Below are 27,373 nucleotides of genomic sequence, written 5' to 3'. Positions count from 1 at the left end.
ATTTTTGTCAAATCTTATAAGTAGACAGTCAAGTAAGAATTTCATTGTTCTATGTACACATAAAATTAGAGTTGACTGATCTTCTATTGTGGAGTTAATAGGTAATTATGTTAAAAGGTTTTTTATTCTTGAATGTAAAAATAAAAACCTATGTAAAAATGCAAAATATCCAAGATTTTATCACCCAATTTAAATCCACACCATTCTCACAAGATTGTTTTTTTCCTGTGCCATTTTATCCATATTCTTAAGATGACCAATCTTGGTGTTCCAGCAGCTAATGAACAATTATATCTCTCCCAAGGTGTTATGCCCTGGGTCTGCTCCTTCAGAAAATCTGCATGTCCCTAGGATGTTGTGCTTTCTGTCAGGCACCTCTCATCCCATTAATTGACTAACTTGGTGGCAGTACCTTTCTCCTTGGATCACCTTTTATACCCAGAGATTAAATACAATGCAGTTGGCACCATAACCGATTCCTTTACATCATTTGAAATTATGATTGGGGCGTGTTGGATCCTTGTGGATCCGGGCTAGATAACATTAATTTCTTTCCACTAGGCTGGAATGAGCTATTACTGTGCTCCTACTTAAACTCGCCCAATCTAATTACTCATTTTGGAATCACCCCACGCATCTCCATGTGAAATAACAGGTATTGTTTGCAATACAGGAAAAACATTCTGCACCCCTTTTATAGTCATTTATTTACCCTTGAATTCACTGTTTCAATTAATTTTTTTTAAAGAAGTCCTGTTATTAAATAGCACGTCCTGAAATAACAACATTTAACGCACACCTCATCGCTCATTCTCGTACCAGAATTGTTCTTTAGTCTGTGGGTGCTGGGTCCAGGGTATTGTGACATCCAATGATACATTTTATAACAGTAGCAATAGCAGGTTTATAGAGATTTTATATGTCTTGTGTAAAAGTCTAAGTCACCCACTCATTTAATTTGTGTTTGATATTTGAGATCAGAATATATTTTAATATGACGGACTGTTTTATCAATTGTATGTTATACAAGACCTAAATCCCTGCTGAAATAAATCCCTTTTGTATCTGAAATGTGAGATGTTTTGTTTCCCTCATTTGTTTTTATATTACTCATTGCTTTGAGGAACTTCTGCATAGATACTGTTTTTGCATGTGTAACCTAATCTATCTTGTTTTCTATTCTTGATTATAAAGTTGAATAAAATGATTTTATGCTTGTTTATATATATATATATATATATATATATATATATATATATATATATATATATATATATATATATATATTTCTTTTTACTATATATACACTCCCACATACACATGTATAAATATTATGACAGCTATGACATTCTCAGTGCTCTGTCTACCTGAACCTATATTTATTTTTACCTTGGATAACGTGAAGATAACCCTTATGGAGTGTTCCTTTATTGATGCTGAGGTCCATCTTGCCCTGTGGCCTTTTCTATCCTTTGCCAGAGAAATAACCTAAAAGGGTATTCCTAAAACACCCTAGTCAATCTTCTAGAGCCTTACTGGGAACTCCAAGGTTCTGATTTCCATTCTTGGGCATATCCTGGTGCTTTGTACTTCTCTTGACTTCTTGTAACAATATTGGTAATTTTATATTGGTAATATTAAAAAAAAGGCCTCTCATGTTAACAAATTTTTTTTTAAAAAGTTACAACTTAGACAGAATCTATTCTAAAAGCTAGTTATGTAGTCACAAATTTAATCAGATGGTGCCCCAGCTATGATAGGTAAAAGAGAGGGGCTTGTAAAATTAATAGACGATGCCATTGCTGTCGAAAACTCTAGTTTGATGAAGTATCATTGCATAATACACCAAGAAAATTTGTGTGGAAAAGCTTTAAAAGTGGATCATGTTATTCAAATCGTCATCAAGACTGTGAATTTTATAAGGACCAGGGGATAGAATCATCGTCAATTTAAGGAATTTCTCAAAAGTTTGGATGCTGACTATGGCGATATCGTTTACTTTTCAGAAGAAGGTGGCTCAGTCGAGGCCAGATGTTAAAAAGATTTTATGATGTACTTAATGAAATCAAGTTGTTCATGGTATTGAAAGCAAAATCTGTGCCAGAACTTGACGATGACAACTGGCTTGCAGACTTAGCATTTTTGGTAGATTTTACTGGTCATTTAAATGACTTAAACACGCGTCTTCAAGGTAAAGACCAACTTTTCAGTACAAGGTTTCAAACCATAAACGCGTTCCAAATGAAAGTGAAATTATGGCAAGCACAAATACTGTAAATCCAAACAATATTTTGCATTTCAACATGTTGGCCAAACATTATCCTATAAATGGGAAAAAATATGCAGCCTTACTTTTCAATTTGATACAAGAATTTGAAAACAGATTTCAAGATTTTCGGAAAAATAATCAAAATTTTTGTATTTTTGCGACTCCATTTACAGTCGATATAGATATGTTGGCAGCTAATTTTCAAATGGAATGCATAGAGTTGCAATCTGACATTCAGCTTAAAGAGAAATTTGATCACGTCTCTTTGTTGGACTTTTATAAATCCTACCTGCCCAGAGACAAATATCCCTCGCTGCACAGTCATGCGTTATTCATGTCATCACTTTTTGGAAGCACGTATATTTGTGAACAACTATTTTCAAGATTGAAGCACACTAAGAGTAAAATTAGAGCCAGAATATCTGATGAGCACCTTGAGAACTCCCTGAGAATTGCAACTACTTCCATCGAACCAGATATTGATGCATTAGTTTCGAAAAGTTCAGTGCCAAATATCACATTAATTTTATGATTTCTAGTTATCTTTGTATACTGTAAATAATATTTATAATGAAAATTTATATATATATTTATACTAATTATAATAAAATTATATAAAATAATAATTTAGACATGGATTTTTTTATTCATCAGCTGTCTGTAATGTTTATATTTAAAATGTGGCCCAGAATATCAAAGGTTGGACATCCCTGGTGTAGGCAGTATAGTCAAACATCTTGTGTGTCCCTTCAACGGCCTGAGAAATTCACTTAACCTGCCAACACAATTGCAAAAAAGGAATAATGTAAGGAATAATTTTATGCAATCAAACACTGCCATCAAGGTGATTCACAAAGTTTTGCATATATTCAATAAGATGCACAGGTGAACTTGGAGAAAATCTTTTGCTACTGAACTCTTACATTTTTACATCTGTGACGATGCGGCTCCACTCCATGCTCCTATGCAGCTTCTGGGAGCCTTGAACCTGACACTGTTGGTAATGTCACCAATGAGCTAGGCAGTGAGGCACAACAAATGGAGCAAGGGGATGGTGCAAAAGTGCCAAGTGCTTTTATTAAAACAGCAAACAAAAACAACAGTATCCAAATAAGTGCAGTGTCTTACCAAAAATCTTCTGTCCCCACTACAAGCTCATCCGACCGCTGCCACCAAATGTGGTATAGGAGGTCCAGAGCTCATGTCAAAAGGGCCAGTTTTTAAAATAAATAATTGGCGCAACTCACGGCTGACCGAGGGGGAGTGGTAAGTGTGGCGGAGCAGTTCCTGGGGAGTTTGTGATGTGGGCGGTTCTCACTTAAGTGCACAGGTGTGGAGTCGTCTGCATCCGTAATTGTTCCTGAGAGCTGCTGATTGCCACAGCTGATCCACGTCCCCATGATATATAGAAGCACGAGGCGGCTAGTTGGGGAGGAAAAAAAAGAAAATAAAAATGGAGGTTGCAGGGAATAAGGCAGGAAGCAGCGAGGAGAAAGCCGGTGTGTGTGTGTGTGAGAGAGAAGGAGAGCGAGCAAGTGCAGGCTCGCGCTGTATACAAGCAGCAGGGTATGGCGAACCTGAGTGGGGTGTTTGGCCGGCTCCCAAGGGCCGATGGTAGTCGTCGCTCCTGCTGAGCACTTGTTTAGAGCAGGAGTGACCGGGAGAAGGTTGGCTTGCCGCAGCAAAGGCAGCGGGAGTCGGGGACTTGGAATAGAAGGTCCAGTGTGAGCGTCCTGGTCGATGGGGAGCCCAAGTCTCGGCCACCAGACCAGATCTGCGAAGAAGGTCAGCTGCAGGTAGCGACCCGATGGGAGAAGCAGGGGAGCTGCCAGGTAAAAAGAAGGCACCAGGCTTGTGTTTTTTAAAGAGACTGCTTCCAGCCATTGTTTTAATCTTGTTGTTTTTTTAAAGAGTTTTTCTATTGGATTTTAACCTCCACTTTTCACCTCTGTTTTTATTGGATTATTTATTTAAAGATTGGATACACTGCACTATTTATTTGAACACTTGTTTTGTTGTTTTAAAATAAAAGCACTTGGCACTTTTATACCATCCCCTTGTTTCATTGTTGTGCCTCACTGCCAAGCTCATCGGTGACATTAGCGACAGTGTCGTGTTCAAGGGCTCCCAAAAGCAAGATGGGAGCGTGGAGCAAACCCACATCGTCACAACATCCAACTTTATTTTTAATTACATTTTCCTAAATTTTTTCAATTACTGGTAGTTTTTGTTTATAAAGTGCCTTTCAAAATGAAAACAATTATAAATGTGTTGTTTACAGGATGGTTAAGTTTCAAGCAAGAAGAAACAGTTAAATGTGTTTTACAGTTTATAGAGACAGTGCAATAAAAGAGGTCAGAAAATCAAAAGGTCAAGTATTAAAAGTCAAAATGAAGAATCTCACAAGTTCAAGAATGACATTTTTTAAATACTGTTAAGATGTGACACAAAGGCAGGTTGAAGTTAGGACTGAAGAAAGTTAATGGTCACAGAGAGGAACTGCAAAGATGAACAAGCATTTGAAGAGACTTGAATGCTAAGGCTTTGCAAAAGTAGGAATGTTGGCAGAAGATTTTTAAAGTATATACAAGTCAAGTGGCTGAGAAGTAATTGTTGGAAAATTTTTGTGTGTTGACTGAATCTTACAAAAGATTTTAAAATACAGTAAATGGGAAGCAAGTATAGTGTAGCAATCCAGGGCTCAATACAGTTTGTTAAATTAAACTAGCAATGAAATGTTTTGTATGCTGTTGCTTAATATTACTTTAAGTGGGTGGACGGCTGAAGAAATTAAAGTAACAAAGCAAAGAAATAATGAAAGTTGTTAAAATACTTCTGAGAAGTATACTGAAACTTTGGTGGTCTTATTTTTGTAGATAACAAAAAAAGCTTTGGCACAGGCAGGGTTTTAAAGTTCAAAATAACTTCAGTCAGTGTAAATTGTGGAGTTGTAATGGAATAATATTGATCACCCAACATGGTTAGAGAGGTCATGGGAGTCCCAACTTTTAAGGTTGTGCAGGACAAAGGATGCCACAAGGATCATACATGGAAATTTAACATACAGCATAAATAATGTTAACTTAAAGCACACACTTTATGGGTAATTTGTTTAAATATCGCACCGCAGAGAGACCAGTGGTACAATTTAATAATCTTTAAGCCTTAGGATGTCAGTCTTGCTGTTTAACCATTAATCCAGATTGCCAATGCAAGTTAATTTTTAAATATTTAGGAAAACTTGGCACATTTTTTTTTCAACATCATTGTCAAAGGACTTCAGCATAATGAAACATGTTCCTAATTGATCACAATTGTTCCCCTAGTGCTGATCTCCTCACCTCTGCTTTGTGTTAATTAAAAATGTGCTTAATTAGTGCTCTCCTTTTAAACAGTCTTCTGGCTACTGTTGTTATTTACACTGTCATGATGTATTGAAAGAAACTTTTTGCCACAGTCTAGTCTCTCTTACTCATTTTTCCTGTACTTTGTAATGAACATTTAAGTTTTTAGGAAGCAAAAATAAATAGTGTGTCTCAGTGTAAAAATTGCCCTTTTTTAGTTCTTCAAATCATGTAGTGTGCATATGTGTTTTTCAGGAAAGCAGAAGAGCAAAATAAAAAGGTGGTGGTGGCAGGGTGTGTTCCCCAAGCGCAGCCTCGAATGGACTACCTCAAGAATCTTAGCATCATTGGGGTAAGAGCTTTTTTTCCTCTAATTAAAATTCACTTGATTTTTTTCTCTTAAAAGCATTTGAAAAATAGGTATGTGCGTGTCTGTTAATCAGTCTTTATTTTTAGAACACTATTGATAGACTTTTAGCCACAATAAGGTTCTTTGCAGAGCACAGAAGAGGATAAATAATAAAAATACAATAGAAGAAGCACAGAAATTATAATTAAAAAGTACTTGAACAATACTGACAGATAACCAGGAAGATTCTGGTTGTGTACCGAACACATTTTATCAACAACTATCAAAAAGAGCTTTAGAAATAGAACTATAATAGAAATAGTTACAACATAGAAATATGAGGGCCTGTGCAGTATATGGTACAAATGATAGAGAAAAGGGCAAGCAGTTAACTTTTGGATGTAACTTTCAAAGTTTTGAGTTCATCTTAGTTTACGACTGCATACGCTGTGTCTCCAATCATAAAAAAACACAGAGAGAGAAGTGGTGCTTTGCCTACTTGTAAATGTACCATCTTGCAAATTAGCGGGAAACCTAATAAAGTTACTATTTAGTTAAAAGAGCTGAGAACTTAAATTAAGTCTTGATTGACTGGATAATATCAATGGCTGTCCGGATTAGACTGAAAGTTTTTTTGGGGTCTGAACAAGTGACCTAATTTGTAACTCTCTTTAATAGTAAAACATGTTCACCATTGGGCATGCTACACCATTAAAGGTGCATGTAGATCAGATTAAAGTGTAAACTGAAGTGTTCTAATGTAGCAGCATTTGATTTATGATTTCCTTTTTTGTAGTATACTTTGCTAGCGTGTTACCACTAGGTGTATGTAAAATAAGTAGCAGTTGTAACTAACTACTTTAAACACAAAGCTCTAAATAGTTTGATTTAAAACCTTGTTTGTTATACTTTTCCAAGGCCCCGTTCACACTAATAGGTGTTTATATTTATACGCATGCAATTGTCTACATTTTTGCCTTTTTTTCCACAGTACTCGTTTTCGACCCCTGAAAACAATGACTTCTTAAAAAAAAAAAAAAACCTCTCTGGAGCCATATACTTCTAAAAATGTAGTGTTAATGTTTTGGTGTGGATGAAAGTAAACATGGTTTTCCAAACAAAAGATTCTCTAAATGTGCTCTAATTGGTTCATATTTATTTCTTTGCCCTTCCCTGATTGGATCCTGATCATTGCATTGACTAATTCCCTGACTGATCACCCTTAGTGGAATTAAAGCGATTTCCAACATACAGCGGGCATTGCATTCCAGGGAGTTTATTACCTGAATTCGTCTGAGTTTTGTTTTGCAGAGTTTGAATGCTGCATACATGCATAAAAAAATAATAAAAAAAAATCCCATGGCTGGCAGCATTACTGTTGTGGAGACAAGTTCAGAACCCTGTGAAAATCAGATTGTAAATAACTCAGTTGCCAGCCTCTAATCAACATCTATTACTTAAACTTAATCAGTTAAGTAAGGAGGAACCAAAATTAATAACAAGGTGCTGAACAAAGTGGAAGAGTGTAGAGTGCAGTCGAGCCCACAAGAATAAAGGACAGAATATGAAAACACAATGCAGTAAAGCAAAGATGTAGATTTATTTATTTCCTCTACCGAGTTAGTTTTACAAATGTTGTTTGGTACAAGATGCACTTTGATTGCTATGGATTGCTTATAGAGGTAGTCATTGTCTTATGACCATTCGACTTATGACCCCTACCGCATCTCACAGGCAAAAGACAGTTTTTGACACTAACTCCGTACGCCGTGACTCATTCACCTTGATCTCAGTTTATTACCTGCAGCTGTTTCGACTACATTCAGTTATATTTGTCTTTCAATTACAGGAAAAAAGGCAATTGATCATCAGCACAAAAATAAAGGTGACCAAGCAGTATAAGGGAGGAAAGAAACCAAATGTGATCGCATGTGACTTTATCGCACTATTGTGCTCTGGCTTTGAATCTGGTTAACCTCTGAAGCTTCTGTGTTGTGATTCATGATGTGCAGCTACATATGAACTGCCATGAAAGGGGTAACGCACCATAAAGAACTCCTTTATCTGTTAATGTTTACTATTAACAGGCTGAAATGGTAAAACAGGAAACATATGAGTGCTCCGACTCTGCTGGTACAATTCCTATTCTCACAGTTACCACAATGAACACTAGGAGAGGCAAATACTGATGATGTAATGCAACACACACAAAGAAAGAATTTGTGAAGCTGTTAAAGGTTTGTTACCCATGCAAGCAACAGTAATAATATAATAATTAAAACAAAAAAAATTATAAGACAGTCAACATAATGTGATATAGATAGATAGATAGATAGATAGATCTTTATTGTCATTGTCACTTTTACAAAGGAACAACGAAATTGAAGGTGCAATCGACTCAGTGTGAGGAATAAGAGTTAAAATGACAAAAAGACAGAATATAATAACAAACCAAATAGTAATAAATATACAAATTGCACTTGTTGACTTACGGTCTATATTGCACATTGGAAGAATAATATGGAGCAGTTTTATTTTGAGTTCAGGGCCATGATTGCTTTCGGATAAAAGCTGTTTTTAAGGCGGCTTGTCCTAGTTTTCATAGCTGTGTATCTCTTGCCCGATGGCAAAAGCTGGAAGAGGCAATGACCGGGATGTGATGAGTCCTGTGAAATGTCTATTGCTTTTTTGCGGCTTCGGGAGGTGTAGATTTGTTCCAGAGTGGGGAGGGTACAACCAATTGTTCTCTCCGCTATCCTGACGACCCTGTGTAGCGCTTTCTTTTCTGAGGAAGTGCAGCTGCCGTACCACACACACAGTCCGTACGTGAGCACACTCTCAATGGAACAATGATAAAAAGCAAGGAGCAGATTTTTTGGGAGGTGGTTCTTTCTGAGAATTCTCAGAAAATACAGTCTCTGCTGCGCTTTCTTTAGCAGCTCCTTGGTGTTGGCACTCCAGGTCAGGTCATCCTCCAGCTCCATACCCAGAAACCTGAACACCGGGACCCTCTCCACACATGCCCCGCCAATGATGAGTGGCTGGATGTCAGTTTTGTTTTTCCTAAAGTCAATAACAAGCTCCTTTGTTTTTTTGTTGTTGAGGAGCAGGTTATTGACTGTGCACCACTCTGACAGTCGCTCCACCTCGTCCCTGTATGCTAGCTCACCCTCCTTGCCCGAGATGAGTCCGACCACCGTCGTGTCATCCGCAAACTTTATAATCTTGTTGCTATGGTGAGTGAAGACACAGTCATATGTGTAGAGGAGCGGGCTGAGCACACAACCCTGCGGCGTCCCAGTATTGAGGCTGAGAGCAGTGGATGTGTGGAGACCCAGCCTGACCCTCTGGGAGCGACCCGACAGGAAGTCCAGTATCCAACTGCAGGTGAGTGATGGAAGTCCCAGATCTGCCAGTTTGGACACCAGTCGTTGTGGGAGGATGGTGTTAAACGCCGAGCTGAAGTCTACAAAGAGCAGTCTGGCGTAACTCCCCTGCTGCTCCAGGTGGGTCAGGGCAGCATGAAGGGCTGTGGCCACAGCATCCTCCGTGGATCTCTTTGCTTTGTAAGCAAATTGAAATGGGTCCAGGTCTGCTGGCAGGCAGGCGATGATATGACTCCGCACCAGTTTCTCAAAGCACTTCATGATGACCGATGTGAGTGCCACTGGGCGGAAATCATTCAGACTCTTCGTGTTGGATTTTTTCGGCAGCGGAACAATGATTGAGGACTTGAGGCAGGATGGGACAGTGGCCTGGGACAGGGACTGGTTGAAAATCCTGGTGAAGATTCCGGCCAGTTGATATGCACAGTCTTTCCTCGGGTTCACTTTCCTCATCACTCGCCTCACCTCACACTCTTCCACTGTGAGTATATAAATGACGATTTAAATAAAAAAGGATATAAAACAATCAATATGACTTAAGGGACTTGCTATACAGTTCTATACATATGGTCTGGTTTGAATACATATATCGGACCGTCTTGTGTCTAGATCTGCTTATGACTGGTCTGTCAGAACTGAACGTGGTTGTAAGTAAACGACTACCTCTAATCAATCATCTCATGAATGAACATATTGCTAAAAACTTTGTTTTGCTTTCTGCCAGTTCTGAAGACTATTACTTTCAACTGTAATCAGTAAATTAGCTTGAACACAGGACATTTCTCTGCTGCTACTTGAAGAATATCTTTTTCTGTGCTGTGATTGTGCTAATAGAGTCCTGCTAGTGCACATAGTTTTGAAAGTGCATAAAGGTCAAGGGAATCTGATTTTCAAGGGCCTCTGAATTTTTCACCACACATGGTCCCTTCGAGTTTGCTGTTGATGTGTGCATGTCATATGCCATATGCATTGTCTGGTGTTTCAGTATGGGCAGAGATCCTTTTGTAAAAGATGTGAAAATTCCAATGTGGATTAAAATTGTTTTTGCTTAAAAACTCAGTTTTTAAATGAAAACGTGATAGTGTGGACATGGCCTAAGCATTTTATCACCTGAAATCAACCTTGTTGGCAATGAAAATGGGGAATGTGGGTACTTATTAGTCAAAAACAGGACGATGGCTTTCTCAATACAGTGATCCCTCGCTATATCGCGATTCGTCTTTCGTGGCTTCACTCCATCGCGGATTTTTCACTGCTTCGTGGATGTCTGCGGTCTACAGTACTTGTGCTTCCTCAGTTGATTTGCCCATTTGAATTCAAACAAGGGACGCATTTGAATTCAAACAAGGGACGCTATTGGCGGATGGCTGAGAAGCTACCCAATCAGAGCCTTCGGTTAAGTTCCTGTGTGCTGCTGATTGGCTCAGCGACGGAGTGCTGCATTAACCAGAAAGTCTAATCTCACTCATTCAGCATTAACGCACGTTACTGCTACTGCTGCAGGAGCCGTGTCCAAGCGCCAACAGAAGATGCAAATGATTGCAGAAAAGGTAAAAGTTTTGGATATGTTGAAGGAAGGAAACAGCTACACCGCTGCAGGACACCATTACGGCATCAATGAGTCCACGATTCTTTTTATTTAAAAAGGAGGAAAAGCTCTACGGATCTACGGCCGCAGTGTCCTTTAACCAGGGTGCAAAATGAGTTGCAAGTGGATGTGATAAGGCAGCAGTCTGGATGGAATCTGCTTTAGGGATTTGGATTGAAGAGTGCTGGAAGAAGTACAACGGCGGTGCTAAACAGTTGCCTGAAGAGGCTCCTTTAAAAGAGCTGTAACGCTATCCTTTGTAGTGCAGTAAAATTAAACTCATCGTTATCAGACAAGTCGTCGTGTCATTGTTGGTGAGTAACCATAATTAATTATTTACGTACAGTACTTATTACATGTACATAGTTTAGTGTCACTGTATACAATTTTTCGTGCATTGTACGTATTTATTGCTGGTGGCCTGTCTGTCGTAATGGCTGTAACATATGTGATATCGGAGACGCTCAATATCTTTAAAATAATATTTAGGTTTTACTGTATGTAAACTGTGTTTACATACATAATTTCAACGAATCTTACCTAATATCTAAGAGAATACAAAGGGTTTATGCTGTATAATTGTGCGTGAAATGTTTATAATAGTGTGGGAGAGTTTATAAGGGCTTAAAATATATAAAAATAACCATATAAACATATGGTTTCTACTTCGCGGATTTTCTAATTTCGCGGGTGGCTCTGGAACGCAACCCCCGCGATGGAGGAGGGATTACTGTACTGTAAAGTGCCTAAAAATATTATTTCCCTTAGAATTGTTCACATTTTTTTATTTTTATACATTGAATCGCAGCGGATTTAATTTGGCTTTTTTGACACTGATTAATAATAAAAGACTATTTAATGTCAAATTGAAAACAGATGTCTGCAAAATGGTCTAAATTATTTAATGAAGTATAAAATGCCAAATAACTGATCACATAATTATTCACCTCCTTTAATATTACACACCTAAATCATCACTGGGGCAGCCAAAGGGTATTAGAAGTCACATAATTAGTCAAATGGAGATAACCTGTCTGTAGCCCACAGATTTTAGTTGTTTTCAGTATAAATGCACCTTATCTGGAAGGTTCAACTTGTGGTGAATCAGTATTGTGGCCTAACCTACACAGTGAAGACAAAATTAAATTCTAGGCAACTCTGTGGTGAGGTTATTAAAAAGCACAAGTCAGGGAATGGACACAAAAAATATCCAAGTCAGAGCTTTATGGGAGAGTGGAAAACAGAAGAAATGCAGCTAGAGTTTTTGGACATCAGAGTCAATGCCATGTTTAATGTAAGTCAATAACTGCACTTTATCAAAGAACCTGTCACTTTGAAACATTATGGTGGTGGGTTCAACATGCCGTGGGGTTGCTTCTATGCAGCAAGCCCTGAAAGGCTTGTCACGGTCGCAAGTAAAATGAATGCTACTAAATACAAGAAAATCCTGGAAAGAAACTCTTGTGGAGTCTGCAAGAAACCTGCACCTTGGAAGAGGATTCGTTTTCCAGCAAGACAACGACCCCAAGCTTAAATCCAAAGCTACACAAAACTGTATTATAAACAACAGTGTTAACGTCCTGGGGTGGTGAGGTCAGAGTTCAGACCTCAGTTCAACTATGAATTTCTGGCTGGACTTGAAAAAGGAGGTTCACTGACAATGCCCATGTAACCTGACAGAGTTTCAGCAGTTTTACAAAGGAGAATAGGCAAAATTTGCAGTGTTTATATTCTCAGAACTGATAGGGATCTGTCCACATACTCATCATTTTGTTCTATATTTCTAATTAATTTTATACCAGAGATCTGTTTCTACTTTGCCATTAAAGAGTCTTTTTCTGTTGATCAGTATTTAAAAAAAAATCCTCTCTGATTGAATGTTGTATGATCATAAAATATGAAAATTACCAAGGGGCTTTCATCTGGGATTGTTGCATCGAAGAAGATTTTCAACTTGCTGTTGCTGTGGAACGCGATGTCCAGCCTATTGGCCTTGATGGTATGGTCTGTGGGAATAGTCTTGTCCTATATGATGACGCAGTCTCTGGTGTATGCTCGTACCAATTGTCCACTGTCTGAAAACTCTGCTGTTGGCGTAGTGGCCAGTGCAGGTACATACTGACCTTATTGTGACATTTAAGATATTGCTTTGGGTACAGTACATGGCATCTGGATGCTATATGGCTGCTGCTTTCTTCAGTTTTACCACACAAGCAGCATTTGCTGCTTACTGTTGTGCCTGTGATATACTTCTGGTGAGATACTGCTCCAGGTATTCAAGGCCTGATCTTGAGCAGTTCTGATCAGGCTTTTTGTCAACCCCCCCACTTACTATTTATTTATTTATTTGGCCGACATCATTATTGAAAGTACCTTACAGCATCAGATTTACAATATTATTTACACTTCAAATGCAGGCATGTTAAATGGCAATAGTTTAAAGACATCTGCCTTACCCAGTATGCAACACTGTCTACCCATTGTTCCTTTCAGTGTGTCATTGTGGTATGCTAGTTTTGAACTGCAGATGTGCACAATGTAACTGCATACCTTAATACTCAACCTTTCCCTCAGAGCATTTGAAGTTTGTAGTGTGACTGTTTAATAGTTTAGAAATGGAGTGTTTACTTTGTATAATGTATATTGAATTACAATGCTGCTGTCTCTGAACTGTTTTTATTATTTCATACTTTCTTGTTTGAGGTCCTAAAGTGACATTAGGCAAGGTTTTTACGTAATAAATGTTGCTCAGCTATGTTTGAAGGATACCAAATAATTTAGTAAAGACATTGGTCATACGAATAATAAGAATTATGTCCACTAGAACAGAACAACCGTTCATCCATCCATTCATCCATTCTCTTCCGCTTATCCGAGGTCGGGTTGCAGGGGCAGCAGCTTGAGCAGAGGGTATCTGTCAATAAGGGCGCGCACATAAAGGCGACCTTCAAAAGGGCGACCTCAATTGGGCGCGGCGAATAAAAGCGATCTTCAAAAGGGCGACCTCAATTGAGCGCCGAATAAAGGCGCGCGCAAAGAAAGGTGAGCTTCAAAAGGACGACCTCAATTGAGCGCCGAATAAATGCGCGCATAAATAAAGGAGTGCTTCCAAAGGGTGACGTCAATTGGGCGCAGCGAATAAAGGCAAACGCAACAAAATTACAGAAAATTTATTAGATAAAGGCAATGATTGAACGTATAAAAAGGTGAAAGCAAGAATATTAAAACATCCAATTAATTAATGCATGAACTTCTAACGAACTACTTCTAACGAACTATTTCTAAAGCTCTCTATATTTCCTTGTTTTCAAAATTACAGAAAATTAGATTAAGGCAATGACTGAACATATTTCGTTGTTTTCAAAATTGCAGAAAATTAGATTAAGGCAATGACTGAATGTATAAAAAGGTGAAAGCAAGTTACACTTGAAGCTGTAGATTATGTGCAATGCCACGTAGATATTCGAGATGCGGTCTATTAGCATAATCAAGGACAATTGATTTAATTCGCTCCGAAGGTCATCCTTTTGAAGCGCTCCTTTATTTGCGCGCGCCTTTATTCGGCGCTCAATTGAGGTCGCCCTATTGAAGATCGCTTTTATTTATGTGCGCTTTTATTCTCCGCGCCCAATTGAGGTCGCCCTTTTGAAGGTCGCCTTTTTGTGCGCGCCCTTATTGAATAGAACCTGAGCAGAGATGCCCAGACTTCCCTCTCCCCGGCCACTTCTTCTAGCTCTTCCGGGAGAATCCCAAGGCGTTTTCAGGCCAGCCGAGAGACATAGTCTGTCCAGCGTGTCCTGGGTCTTCCCCTGGGCATCCTCCCGGTTGGACGTGCCTGGAACACCTCATCAGGGAGGCGTCCAGGAGGCGATCTGATCAGATGCCTGAGCCACCTCATCTGACTCCTCTCGATGCGGAGGAGCAGCGGCTCTACTCTGAGCCCCTCCCGGATGTCTGAGCTTCTCACTCTATCTTTAAGGGAGAGAACAACCGTTACTTTGAAATACCTGAATGTGGGGTGGACAGAGAGTTCATTGTAACAGTTTCTGGAAGTAAAATCTTCAAAATGTTCCTTCTTGCCACTCCAGTGATGCTTGTATAATAATTTTCCTGCATTACAATGCTTCTGTTTTGGCACAATACTTTTACTCTGTGTGCCACATTGAAATTGCCTTTTTTAGGTGGTCTGGCACTTTTTTTTTGTTGGCACCTAATCCACACCTTGTAAATTTGGCACTAGTAAAACATAAATATGGCTAACAGCCGTACTTAGCTGTAAAATGGACGATGCCATCACATAACATTTTAATTATTTAATTCATTGTGTTTCACTGAGGTTAAATGAGTTCTTCATTTTTATGTTTTTGGAACTTACACATGCCCTCAGGCACTTAAAAGAGATCTCATGTTTTAGATGGACAGACAGAGTTGGTATGGATTAGTGTTACTGCGTTAGACAATACTTTCTAATTAGTTGCTGAGTAATTATTATATCCTAAACCTGTGTGAAATAAGCATCTACTCAGACCCATTGAAATGAAATGACATATATTAACAGAATTGCAGTCATTTACACACAGCCATTTCGCTTATTTCTTCTAATTCTTCTCTGCACAGTATCTTATTAGTGTACTCCATTCTGGAAATAAAGTACAAGGACTGATAAAAATGTACACTTAAAAACAGTTTTAAAAATCATAAGATATATTTCTTGTGTTGTTTATATTCGTGGGTTGTGTGACTCACTGAAATAAACACACCAAGTCAGCTGTCAGGATTGAACTGGCAACCACATGGTGTACATTTAAAAAACCATAGCCACAAGGCCACATTGCCACTTAATCATTACTGCTTATTTTAGGCCTTATGCTGTCAATATTGCTGTTTGCTTTAGAGAGTTGTGTGCTTTACATTTCTAGCCCTCTGTATCTTATATATTATTTGGCCCATAATAGTGCAGAATTCCATGGTTTTAGTCTCTGTAATCAATATTCATTTGCCTTTGGCAATGAATACTCTGGAGCTTTCAGTAAATAAGTATTTACTGTGGGTGATTATTGGTCAGTTCTCATGCATGCTTAGACACTATTGAAATCCAATCTCAGTGGTCTATCTTTTTGGTCAGAATTTGTTTAGTTTTCAGATCTACAGTTGTATCGACATAATGTGCTGAGAGGGGAAAGGAGAAAAGGCTTCTGTGTTCTTGTTAAAGCAGTGATGGCTTCTCTTAATGTTTTTATGGTGGTCCAATCAGAGGTTAAATTTTAATCAAATTAAAGTTGTTTTTTTAATACATATTAGCAGTGTGTCAACCTATTGCACGTCAGTTTATAAAAAAAAAAAAAGGTTTGTAAACATGAAATGGTGTTTATTTCAGTTCTCCATATTTTTAAACTGTATTTATAGTAAACGTTGGCAAATCTGATTAAAAATAGTCGCAGTATAGAAATGTGCCCAAGGTTTCTGAACATTCTGTATAGTTGCTGTTTTTAGTAAATAAACCCATCCTATGCATACATCACAGAACAATTTGGTACATAACATCAATTGGCACTGGGATCTGCTAATAGGGTATGTGGCTTGTTCGGGATTACACTGTGAATCAGCAGTGGTATTTGAACATGAAATCTTGTAGTTACCTTCCAAAGCCTACTGTCTAAACCGTGTAGTTTTAAAGGTTTTCAGTTAATTTGTATATGAACCCATCTCTGTGTCACTTAATTTGCTAGCTCTACCCTTTTCAAACTACAAAAACTGTATTACTGTACATATTTTGTTATTGTGACTTTTGATGAAAAAATTGTTAAGCAAAAATTACTACTTTAGTCTAAACAAAGAGCTGTAGCAGGACTGTGGACTGGAGATATCAATGCAGCATATCATATATCAGTATACATAGTTCTCATCTTTGAATATGAGTGCCTGTTATTGTCACTCATTTTCACAGTATTAACAGCCTTGAAAATACTCCGCTTGTAAGAGGTTTCTGCTTCACTGCTCTTTATCTGAAAGTATTTTTAATGAACTATTTTTATTTCATTTTGCTTAGGAAACTATAATGCTAATTGAATTGCTGACATTAAATGCCAAACAATTTAACATAGAAGACTGTTACATTTGAAAGGTCTCTTCTTGCATTGACACCAACTGGTGTCCTTTAAAATACAGTAGCAATTCCCAGAGGAAAATCAATATAACTCATGAGCGTGTCGTCTCAGTCTGTGTTATCATAGCCCAGAGCAGCAGAGCCTAATGAGGATTTCTTCCCTTGCTGTGTCTGAGTTGCCATATACAGTTGCTGCTGAGCTTTATCTCATCTTCAACAGGAACTGTTCCAAAAAAAGGGCAGATGAGGCCTCTTGGTAATGATCATTTTGCCAGAGCTGGACTTAAAACTCTAAGACACAGCATGAGCCTGTATGATCCCAGCAGTCCTGCAGATTTGTGAGAAGCACAGGCATTTTGTGTAGCAGGAAAAAGTACAAACCAAGTTGAGCTGAACATTCAGAATAAGGGAACTGCGAATGTAAATGTAATGAATAGTAGAGGCTTCTGGAATTAAAGGAAATGTTTTATTTTGTGTTTAAGCTTCATCCATTAAAATGTAACTTTATTGTAATTTTATAATTACAATTATATTTCAGTTGCTTAAATTATTTTAAATATTTGGAAAGGTATATTTACTTTTTAGGGTAAATAATACATTATGCTAAAATCTGTATTTATGTTACCCTTTGACCATTTAGGTGCTAATTTTCACCAGCATCACACTTGGTTGTGCCAGAGGTTAAAGTCTGATGAAGCCAAGAGAACAACTGTAGAGATGCAATCCTTATGTCGTCAAACTGGATATCCTCAAAGTCGTAAAGATCTTGTTCATAAACGTAAATAGTGCACAAGACACACCCTTAACAAGAGTCGGTCACCAGCATTGAATGGTCTCAATGTAATACCAAGCTTACAAACAAAATCTTCCTCTGCAGATGCATGGTCCAAATGACACTGAGCATTGGCCATAGAACCCCATGCTCTTGTAGCGCCTACTATAAGATAACAGCACTTCATTCTTCCAGTTTTGAGGCACTGATCTCACCTTCCACCAACACTGACAAGCCATGCTAGCCAAAACACTTCCACATTATCCAGCGCTTTCTTGATTTTCACCTACATCTTATAATACTAGCACAGCATTTCCATTGTTAATCACTGCACCAACATCAGCCACGAAGGTGAATCCATCCATTTTTTATATCATTGCCTCCTCTGAGGAGGGCATATCCATTGGGATTATGATTTCCTCAAAGCACTTGTTCTACTTCTCAGAGATTTCCTCAGTCAATGTCAACATTTCCAGAAATTTACTGAGAACAGCCTGGGTAGCACCTCATCTACCCTTCACGAGACGGCCCAAAAGTCATTCTTCATGGTGTCACCAACTTCTACCCACATACAGGACATGGCTTCTTTTTATTCTGCCAATAACAATCATTCTTAATCTTATGTGCCTTTTTCTAACCTTACTTGGATTGCATATTGATAATTCTCAATGGTGTTACGGTTATGTAGTCCTGCCTTTCATATGAACAGGACAAATTTGAGAAACAAGTGGAGACCATTCAGTCCATCAAGCTAGTTTCTTTAGCTAATCTACGGATACTTTGCAAAGGTCGTCAAGGTTTCTACTTCAACAGCATAACTCTTGAGTTTGTCCAAGATTCCCTTTCAGTAATGAAATGTCTCCCAGCTTCAGTCTTAAATGCATTTCCCTGTAATTTCTTCAGTATTGGAATTCTTGTGTACATGATTCCCAATTAGATGAAAGTTCTAAAGATTAAAAGATCTGTCAAAATATTAATTGGTATATTTAATCTTTCTGCTTTATCTTGGATGAAGCATTCCTTTCATTTAAGGACATACAAAAGGAATAATGAAATATTGTGCACAACATATAAATGTAAGCAGTTAGATTGCTATTAACATTGCAGTGAATTATTATTTTTTATAATGCATTTTAAAGTTAGCAGTACAATATTTCCTCTATGTGGTGAGTTTGTAATTATATTTTGTAGTGTGTACTGTGGTTATCTTTAGGTGTACTGTAACATTTTTGGCAATATTTTAGACACTAAAATAGTTTAATTTATCTCTACTTTTTTGTTGTTTAATTTTCTTTTTTCTAATATTTCTTGCTTATAAAACTGTTGTATATTAGCTTTGTGCCATGTGGTTTTATTTTCATAATAATAAAACAATAGTACAGTAAAGCACAAATAAAGCTCGTTTGCAGCCCCAAAATCTACCACAAGAGTATCTGCTGCCCTCAGGCGCTCCCTAATTGCATTTCATAAGCCGCACCGGCAGCTTTGATAGAAATCCCAGAGTGAGGAGATCCCAATGCTTCTCCAGACACAAATGATCCACAGAAAGAGCACAGCATCTAGTGTCTTGGCTTAATGCAGTATAGACGCACCTTGAGCTTGAAGCATCGCCATGCATTGCAGCTTGGTGGCTTCCTGCTGCCTTCTCCTCTCACTCACCCTGCTTGCCTATTACCTCTGTAGATTTGAATTTCATTACCACCCACTGCTGGGAAAGTGTGCCAAGACTCTCCCTCACAGCTGCTTTTTGGAAAAATTGAAGGTTTGCAGATGTCAGTGTTTGTGCCTTAGAACTGAAGAATTAGTAAATTAATTTTCAATTGTATTAATTTTGCTAATGATTGTTACATCACTGTTCTTACAGTATTAAGAATATGAATGGCATTATACATAGTTATTCAGTATGTTTTTACACCAGAGCTTCATCTCTAATGATCTGAGACAAAGAAAACCCATCTTAGCTCTACAGAGAAAAGACACAAAATGAGATCATGTTTCTTCACATTATGGGCATGAGTACTGAGCTGCTTTAAGAATTTCCAAACACCTTTCTTCATTGTTCAGTTCAGGAGATAATGAGTCAGCCAGCATTACACTCCTGTTTTTGTCTCCCAGCTTGTTTGTGCGCACTTTTGAAAGATGATTTATGCAGACATTAAAGCCCTAAGGCTGAAGAGTTGTGCTGGAAACCACACAGTCTGTAGATGAAATCCAAGCAAAAGACATTTTTGTTAATTTTTGAGATAATGTTTTCTGTTTAGTGCTTCAATACTATAAATATATAGGTCTTAATAATTAAATAAACAGGCATATAGAAAATATTAAGTGCTATAAAACAAAATGATATGGAGTGTTTTTGAGTTTAAAAGGTTCCATAGTCACTTTAACAATTCATCCCTAATTTAGCCAAAATAATTCAGTTTTGGCAGCAGGGATGCTCCAATCAGATTTTTTAGGGATGATACTGATCACCAATATGATGATGCTGAATCAGCTGATTCCGATGCAGATTACATTTTTTTCCTTTATCTCTTGAAAGGACTTTTACACTTAACTCCTGCATAGTCAGATGCAGAGAAACCTTATTTCTCTACATTAAATTGTTAACTTTGGTATTTTTTTACAATTAAACTGTAGACCACATTCGTTGCCTGTTCATCTTCTTTAACAAAATGAAATTCTGTAGGCTTATTGTTCATTGGCCATAAAAATGCTAAAATAAATAAAATTTCCTTTAAATACAAACTCTTTAACTAATAAAGTATGTACAGAAAATATTTATTCATAATTCATATGGCTTTAAAGAAAATAAAATGCTTCTCATAATTATAGGATGTCATTTTTCATTTCTTTTGTAATTTATTTATATGAAGCAAAGCTTAATTTAAAAAAGTAGTTTTAACCATTTACAAAAAAAAATTGTATATTTTCTCACATGTTGATTTAATTAATTGATTTTGGTAGTTAAAAAATGATTAATTCTTGACTGGTGATTGGTTAAGTCTTTTCTTTCCGAAAAGTTTTCATATTTTAATATCTAAGAAGAACCCAAGTTGCAGTGCTGACTTGTGACATTTTGGCTGACTGTTTTTACTTTTTGAGGATTTGTTTTTACTGCTGTCCAGTGAAAAATTGAAACTAAAGGTACATTTCTGGGTAATTGGACAATTGCTACTCTAATTCACAGTACTTCACACACCCGTAAGTATCAGAGCAACACTTATGATATTCATTCACTCACTTTTTTCAATAACATTCATACAATATGTGTTTCATTCACTTCCTTATATTTTTTATGTTTTGTGAATAATCTGGGCTGCCTTCATTCATGCTTGGAAAAATAGATCATACTACTATGTCACACACTGGTATCGTATAAATATCCATCCATCCATTATCCAACCCGCTATATCCCAACCGCAAGGTCACGGGGTTCTGCTGGAGCCAATCCCAGCCAACACAGGGCGCAAGGCAGGAAACAAACCCTGGGCAGGGCGCCAGCCCACCGCAGTCGTATAAATATCAAATACAAATACTTACAGATTACAAACAATTTGAAGAAGGCTTTTAATTAACTTAACAAATTTGCAAAATGAAAAACATGAAACTAAGTTGATATCAAATGTCTGCTACACTGAAGCCTTAGGAAATAGGGATTTTACTTCTTTTGTGCATAAGGCTGCTCTTTTTCCTCCACTGAGGACCTACTGTACACCCTCTGTATTTTTTAATCACTGTCTACAGGTTACTTCCATTTTAGTAATTTTTTTTCTATGCAATAGAGTTGTAAAACCTCACTGCCTATGTGTGAACATTAGACTTTGAGGGTATGCCAGTCGTTGGGGGCAGGTAGCTCACCCTGTATGCCAGATTCTAGGGGAGAACACTTCTTCATGGTCTGAAACTTACAAGAATAATGAATGCTATTTGGCAGCACATGTGTGCTTGTGGCACAACTCACACTCTGTAGCTTTCTGTTGTTTTTGAGGTTACCCTGATTATCTATGTAATATTCCTACCCACAAGTTGGAGTCTATCAGTTTCTGTCATTTGAGATATGGAATAATTAATTGTTTTCTTTCTTATTCTGTGCACATTCTGTGCAGGTAGACACGTGCTGAATATGTTGATTTCATGCTGTTTTTAACTAGTGACAACAGCCATCTTACAAAAGACCTATTTTACCATTAAAAGTGTGTAGCTGCATGAAGAAGTAACTGCCTTATCTCCAGCACCAGATCAGTCTGAAAGTCATTTGATAAGACTTTTCCGCTAATAATGTAGTCTTACTTTTTTTTTCTTCAACATTGTTTTTTGTAGTTCTAGTGGTCTTAAGGTAATTGGTATATGAGTAATATGTACAAGAGAAGGAAATTTAACTTATGAATTAGCTGATGCATTCTCCTTAATAAAGTGGATCACACAAAGTATGTACTTTAATGGTAAAATGTCATTAAAAAAGAGATACTCAAAGAGCCTTCATCAGCCAGTATCCTTGTGCCACTCACTGGTTAGTCCCCAGCTAAATCAATTTTGTGTTTTCATGCTACTAGTATGTTAATTTCCCCTTTGGATTAATAAAGTGTCTGTCTGTCGGTCGGTCGGTCGGTCGGTCGGTCGGTCGGTCGGTCGGTCGGTCGGTCGGTCGGTCGGTCGGTCGGTCATTTTATCACTGTTATAATTTGTAAATGTATGTTCTATTGCAGGTTCAGCAGATAGACCGTGTTGTTGAAGTAGTTGAAGAAACCATTAAAGGTACAGTTTGAAGGAACATTTCTTTGCAGTTATTTGAAATTATTACTGTATTATATACCTCACCAGTAAAAACTTCATGGTGATACAGTGATTAGCACAGCTGTCTCACAGCTTTAGAATCCTGAGTTCAGATCCCTGCCCAGACACTGTCTCCATTCTCTTTTTACCTGTGTAAATATTTTTTCTGGGACTCTGTGTTTCCTCTCAGATCCCAAAGACCTTTGCTTAGGTCGGTGACTCTAGCTTGCCCTTCTGTTGGAAGGATGTCTTGCAATAAGCTTGCATCCAGTTGTTTGAGAATAGTATGTAGCTCCAATGACTTTAAAACAGAATAAGTATGTTTGAACAAGAGATACATATTTTGCAGACAAGAATAAAATGTTATATCTGTTAAATCCATTAGGTTACGTAATAACTAAGTTGTCTCAGTATATCATCAAGCTTGTTCTCAAAGACTGTGTCAACTTCAGCTACCTAATTAGATAATGTATTCCAAATTCCCACAACACTTTATGTAAAAAAATTGATTCTTGATTTCTTTGTTTTCATTTACTTCACATTGGTAGTATTCCTTCACATAGTATTCACTATTTAACTGGCATAATTGTCATAGATTCCTGCTTTTAGTGAAACTACTCTCATTTTACCTTGTCTTTAGATTTTGCTTTTCTGAGAATATAATTTAGTGTTTTGTGGGGGAAAAAGACTAAAATTCTCCCACTCCTTTTCTGACGTATTTCTTTCTAAATGTTTAATGAACTCTTACTTTATGAATACCGCACACAGGTGCAAATAAGACCAGACAAGCTGGTTAGGTATTGGTTTCTTTATTTGCATTTCATGTTTAGCTAGCAGTTAGGTAAGACAATAATAGGCAATGCAAAATTGTAAATGTTAAAGAAATTATTTAGAGTTAACTATTTAGGATAATAAATTGTATTAAGATCAATTTTTTTTCTAAAAAGCATGTTACATTAACAGCAATAATTAAGACATTTCTTGAAATGAAAATGTGCAGCCAGTGTGGACCTCCAGGACCCTGATCTGTATATTGGGCCAGCTTAGATCAGGCCCAGCTGAATATTCAGATGTGAAACAAGAATAATGATAAAGAAAATATTGATGTTCCAGCAAAACCTTTTGCCATGTTTATTTAGCATGGTTCCTTTTTAGTTAATCATTTTTATAGTATATTTGCATTAAGAAAAAAGAGATAAAACCCTGTTTATCAGCACACCTCAGAATGGAGTCGAGGGTACCAGTTACCGAAATGCCAAAACTGTGCACATTTGCTCAATCTGATTTTGTGATAACGTTTTGCCTAATATAACAGTCATGTGAAATGTGTAAAATTTTGTTTTTCATGCATACATAGAAGGGATTCCAGGGAGCAAGGGGAAGTTCATCACTGATACTGGAATCTTTTTATAGAGATGCTTAATTTTTCTTCCAGTCTGTTAAGTAGACCAAACTTTTTCACAAACTAATTACCGTAATTTTCGCTCCATAAGACGCACCTGACCATAAGATGCACCTAGGTTTAGAGAAGGAAAACAAGAAAAAAAATATTCTGAACCAAATGGTGTACTAATATATTTAATAAAATATAGCAGAAAAATATTTCAACCATGTAAAGTCAACAATGGTACTAAGAACCATCATCACTGGCATTAACTAATCTTAAATCATTCTTGGTGCAGATTGAAGAATAAGTAAAAAAATTAAGGAAAAATCGTATTAAGTAATTGCAACACAAACACTGACTTAATCAGTTTTAATGCGAAAATATGCCGACGAAAGAAGCAAAGAAGCAGGCCGCTCAGCAAGTGCATCAACCTCTGAGCAAACGAATGCTAAACATACAGAGACAGAGTAGGAAAACTAGGAATGCTCAAGTCAAGTGTATTCATGCAGTTCGCTGTTACTGTCTAGTAATATATAAAATCAAATGTCTGTATGTCTGTCTGCTTTTCATAAGAGAACTACTTAACGGATTTAGATCAGGTTTTTTTTTTCTATAACTTGCCTGAACATTCCAGTTGATTTTTTGACTTCTCTCATTTCGCTATGTATCATAGTTCTCTTACGGTACCAATTTATTTGTGTTAATCCAGGCCGAGGGACATTCCTCACTCACTCGCCAGCTTCGGGGCATGTTCCTTAACTCCGCTTAGCTAGCAAATTAGAGAACAATTGAATTCAACTTTGTTTGATATTTAAAATAAAGTGTTACTTAGGTCTTGATGAGTTTGACTCCGGATGTTCTCTTAAGTGTATGCCACGTTGAAAAGACAGATTGAAATTCAGATTGTGAATCATGGTTTTGTGTTAAAAGGTTTGTGATGTGATCTTTTTTGGAAAGATCGCCCACCCAGGTCAGCGGTTGTAGCTGGGAGTGTCAGGCAGCTCTCTGCATTCTCCAAGGTCCTGGGTGATGGGCAGAGGCAGACAGCAACTGACCAGACGCCCTGAGATTCAGCAGTAAAGTGGAACTTTTAAGCGTCTCTAGGGGTTTCTCGTGTGCCTACCACTTCCTCTTCTAACAGCTGTCGCTACCGCTGACAGGTCAGGTAATACACATCACGGTCTGTGATGCAATATTTGCTCCATAACACGCACGGACATTTCCACCCACTGTTGGGGAAAAAAAGTGCGTCTTATGGAGCGAAAAATACGGCAATTGAGTTCTTTTTTTTTTTTTTTTAAGAAAAACCCTAAAGGGCCCCTTTTCATCCACCTTGCGCACTTTTGTCAGAGAAGGATTTATAATTAAGTGACTTTTATTACAAATCACTGCTTATGATTTTTTATCATTTCTTCTGAACTTTAAATTTCAACACCATAGACTATGTGTTATCTTTGCTTTTTGTGTATCAGGCTGCTATCAGACATCTATCAAGTCAAGTGAAGTTTATTATCATGTGTACTAGTTGTCATGTGTAATTCTTATTTGCATGTTATTCAGAAAAAAACACAAGACACACAATACATGGTATGCAACACATACTAGTATACAAGATGTATTTGCAAGTATAAACTTAAGTATCACACTCCAAAATATTTGTTTATTTGCCTCATTTCAACAAACATATCGGACAACTGAATTCCTTTCATGTAGCCTTTTAAATAAGCCATCCTGTGCCTCTGCTTACATACATTTTGCACACACAGATAATGTAAGGAATGAATTAGAAGTATCCTTGGCAGCAGTGCCAAACTCACTGTGTCCGATTGCTATTTATTAGTAACAAATGTAGGTAGAGGAATAGTATTCTAACTGGCATAACTCTGACAAGGTCCACAAGTGGGTGAAAATCTACTGAGCTACCAAAGGAATCTGATAGCAGAACACAGAACAAGGCACTATAGAGAACAAAGTAGGTTAAATAAATCAAAAGTGATATTATGAACTGCCATGACTAATGAGTGAGATCCATTTCTGTCATGACCAAGCACAAAAAAAAAAAAAAACCCAAGTAGTGTGTGAGCTGCAGACTAAGCCAAAACAAAAAACAAAATGGGAGGTTGGTGCCTGGTTGAATGTGTATTTCTAAATGCATTTTGGTAGATTGAAACAAGCAAAGATTAATATAGTTTTAAATTGTACACTGTATCAGACGAAGGAGGATTGCATTCTTTGGAGAGTGAATTTCCACTCACTGTCTGAGAATGTCTTATCCTGCTCCCAGCACTACTTTGTGAAATTATGAGGGAGTAGTCTAGTAGCAGTTAATAAAATTGTAAAATCACTCCTCTGTGGCTTTGTTTAGTGTCAATGTCTGTACACCTCAGACTACATGTATAATACCAGGTCTTGACACTTGAATAAATTCTGTGATAATTCTGCACTAATGGGGCATATTGACAAGGAGTGTGAGAGAATGTATAAGACTTGGGTGGAGAACTTTGTTTCTTGGTGCAGAAAGAATTGTCTGTAGCAAATCATCAGCAATACCTAAGAACTGGTTATTGAACTTCGCCATATCAAAGACACTCAATGCCTGGTTACTATTCAGGATGTACTGCTACTAGTCTTTAGAGGTCCACATATAACAAATTGGACTAGTCTCATAACACAGAGAAACTGTATAAGAAAGAGCAGAGCAGACTCTTTTCGTCTTAGGAGTCTATACTCCTTTTATGTGGATAGTGACATCCTTTACATATTGCAGCCAGTTCTATTTATTTATTTATGTGATCAATCCTGGCGTGTGCTGTGTTGGAAGCATCCCTTCAGTAGAGGCCTACTGAATCCAACAAGTTAATAAAATATGTCTCACTGTAACTACTTTTTTTTTTTTTTTTTAGCCAAGTCATGAGCTTTTCTTTGTTTCTATTTTTCTTTCCTTTTAGTCATTCAAGTGTATATTTGAGAGATTTTTTATGATGTAACCTTTATTTATTGAGCTTCTGTAAAAAGTCACATTTCTCCCTGGGAACAAATAAAGTATGATATGTTTCTCTGACTGTCTCAGACAGACAAGGTAAATTTAGAATTGTAAATGTAAACAAACTTTCTGCTTTGTAAGCAATGAAGAGTATTTTATGGCAATCGATCTGTTTATTATCTAACCTTATTCACCATGGGAAAGTTGTTTTTTGAGCAGCAGCACTTAGTTCAAAATAAGAGCTAAAGTTGTAAGTAGATCACTTGACACACTTGCTCACAATGTCCAGTTTAGAGTTACTGTCCTAGAGTTCATATCTTTAAAATTATCAAAAGGATACCCACACAGTAATGGGGAGAACCTGCAACTCGTTAGTTTAGAATGTGGTACACTGGAACTGTGAGTTAGCATTCAAA

The 27,373-nt window shown here is 37.3% G+C and overlaps 1 protein-coding gene across 3 annotated transcripts in view; it reads left to right on the top strand.

Moving 5' to 3' along the window:
- The window catches only part of cdkal1 (CDK5 regulatory subunit associated protein 1-like 1), an 848,634-nt gene that overhangs the window by 189,592 nt on the left and 631,669 nt on the right, over positions 1 to 27,373 (top strand). For all 3 annotated transcript variants that reach the window (XM_028817287.2, XM_028817286.2, XM_028817284.2), the window contains exons 5-6: positions 5,869 to 5,965; positions 22,521 to 22,569. In XM_028817287.2, coding sequence (XP_028673120.2) covers positions 5,869 to 5,965; positions 22,521 to 22,569 — 146 coding nt within the window. The remainder of the gene's footprint in view (positions 1 to 5,868; positions 5,966 to 22,520; positions 22,570 to 27,373) is intronic.

This window comes from Erpetoichthys calabaricus, chromosome 13 (assembly GCF_900747795.2).
Source record: "Erpetoichthys calabaricus chromosome 13, fErpCal1.3, whole genome shotgun sequence".
NCBI lineage: Eukaryota > Metazoa > Chordata > Cladistia > Polypteriformes > Polypteridae > Erpetoichthys > Erpetoichthys calabaricus.
This window is presented reverse-complemented; position numbering and strand designations above follow the sequence as displayed.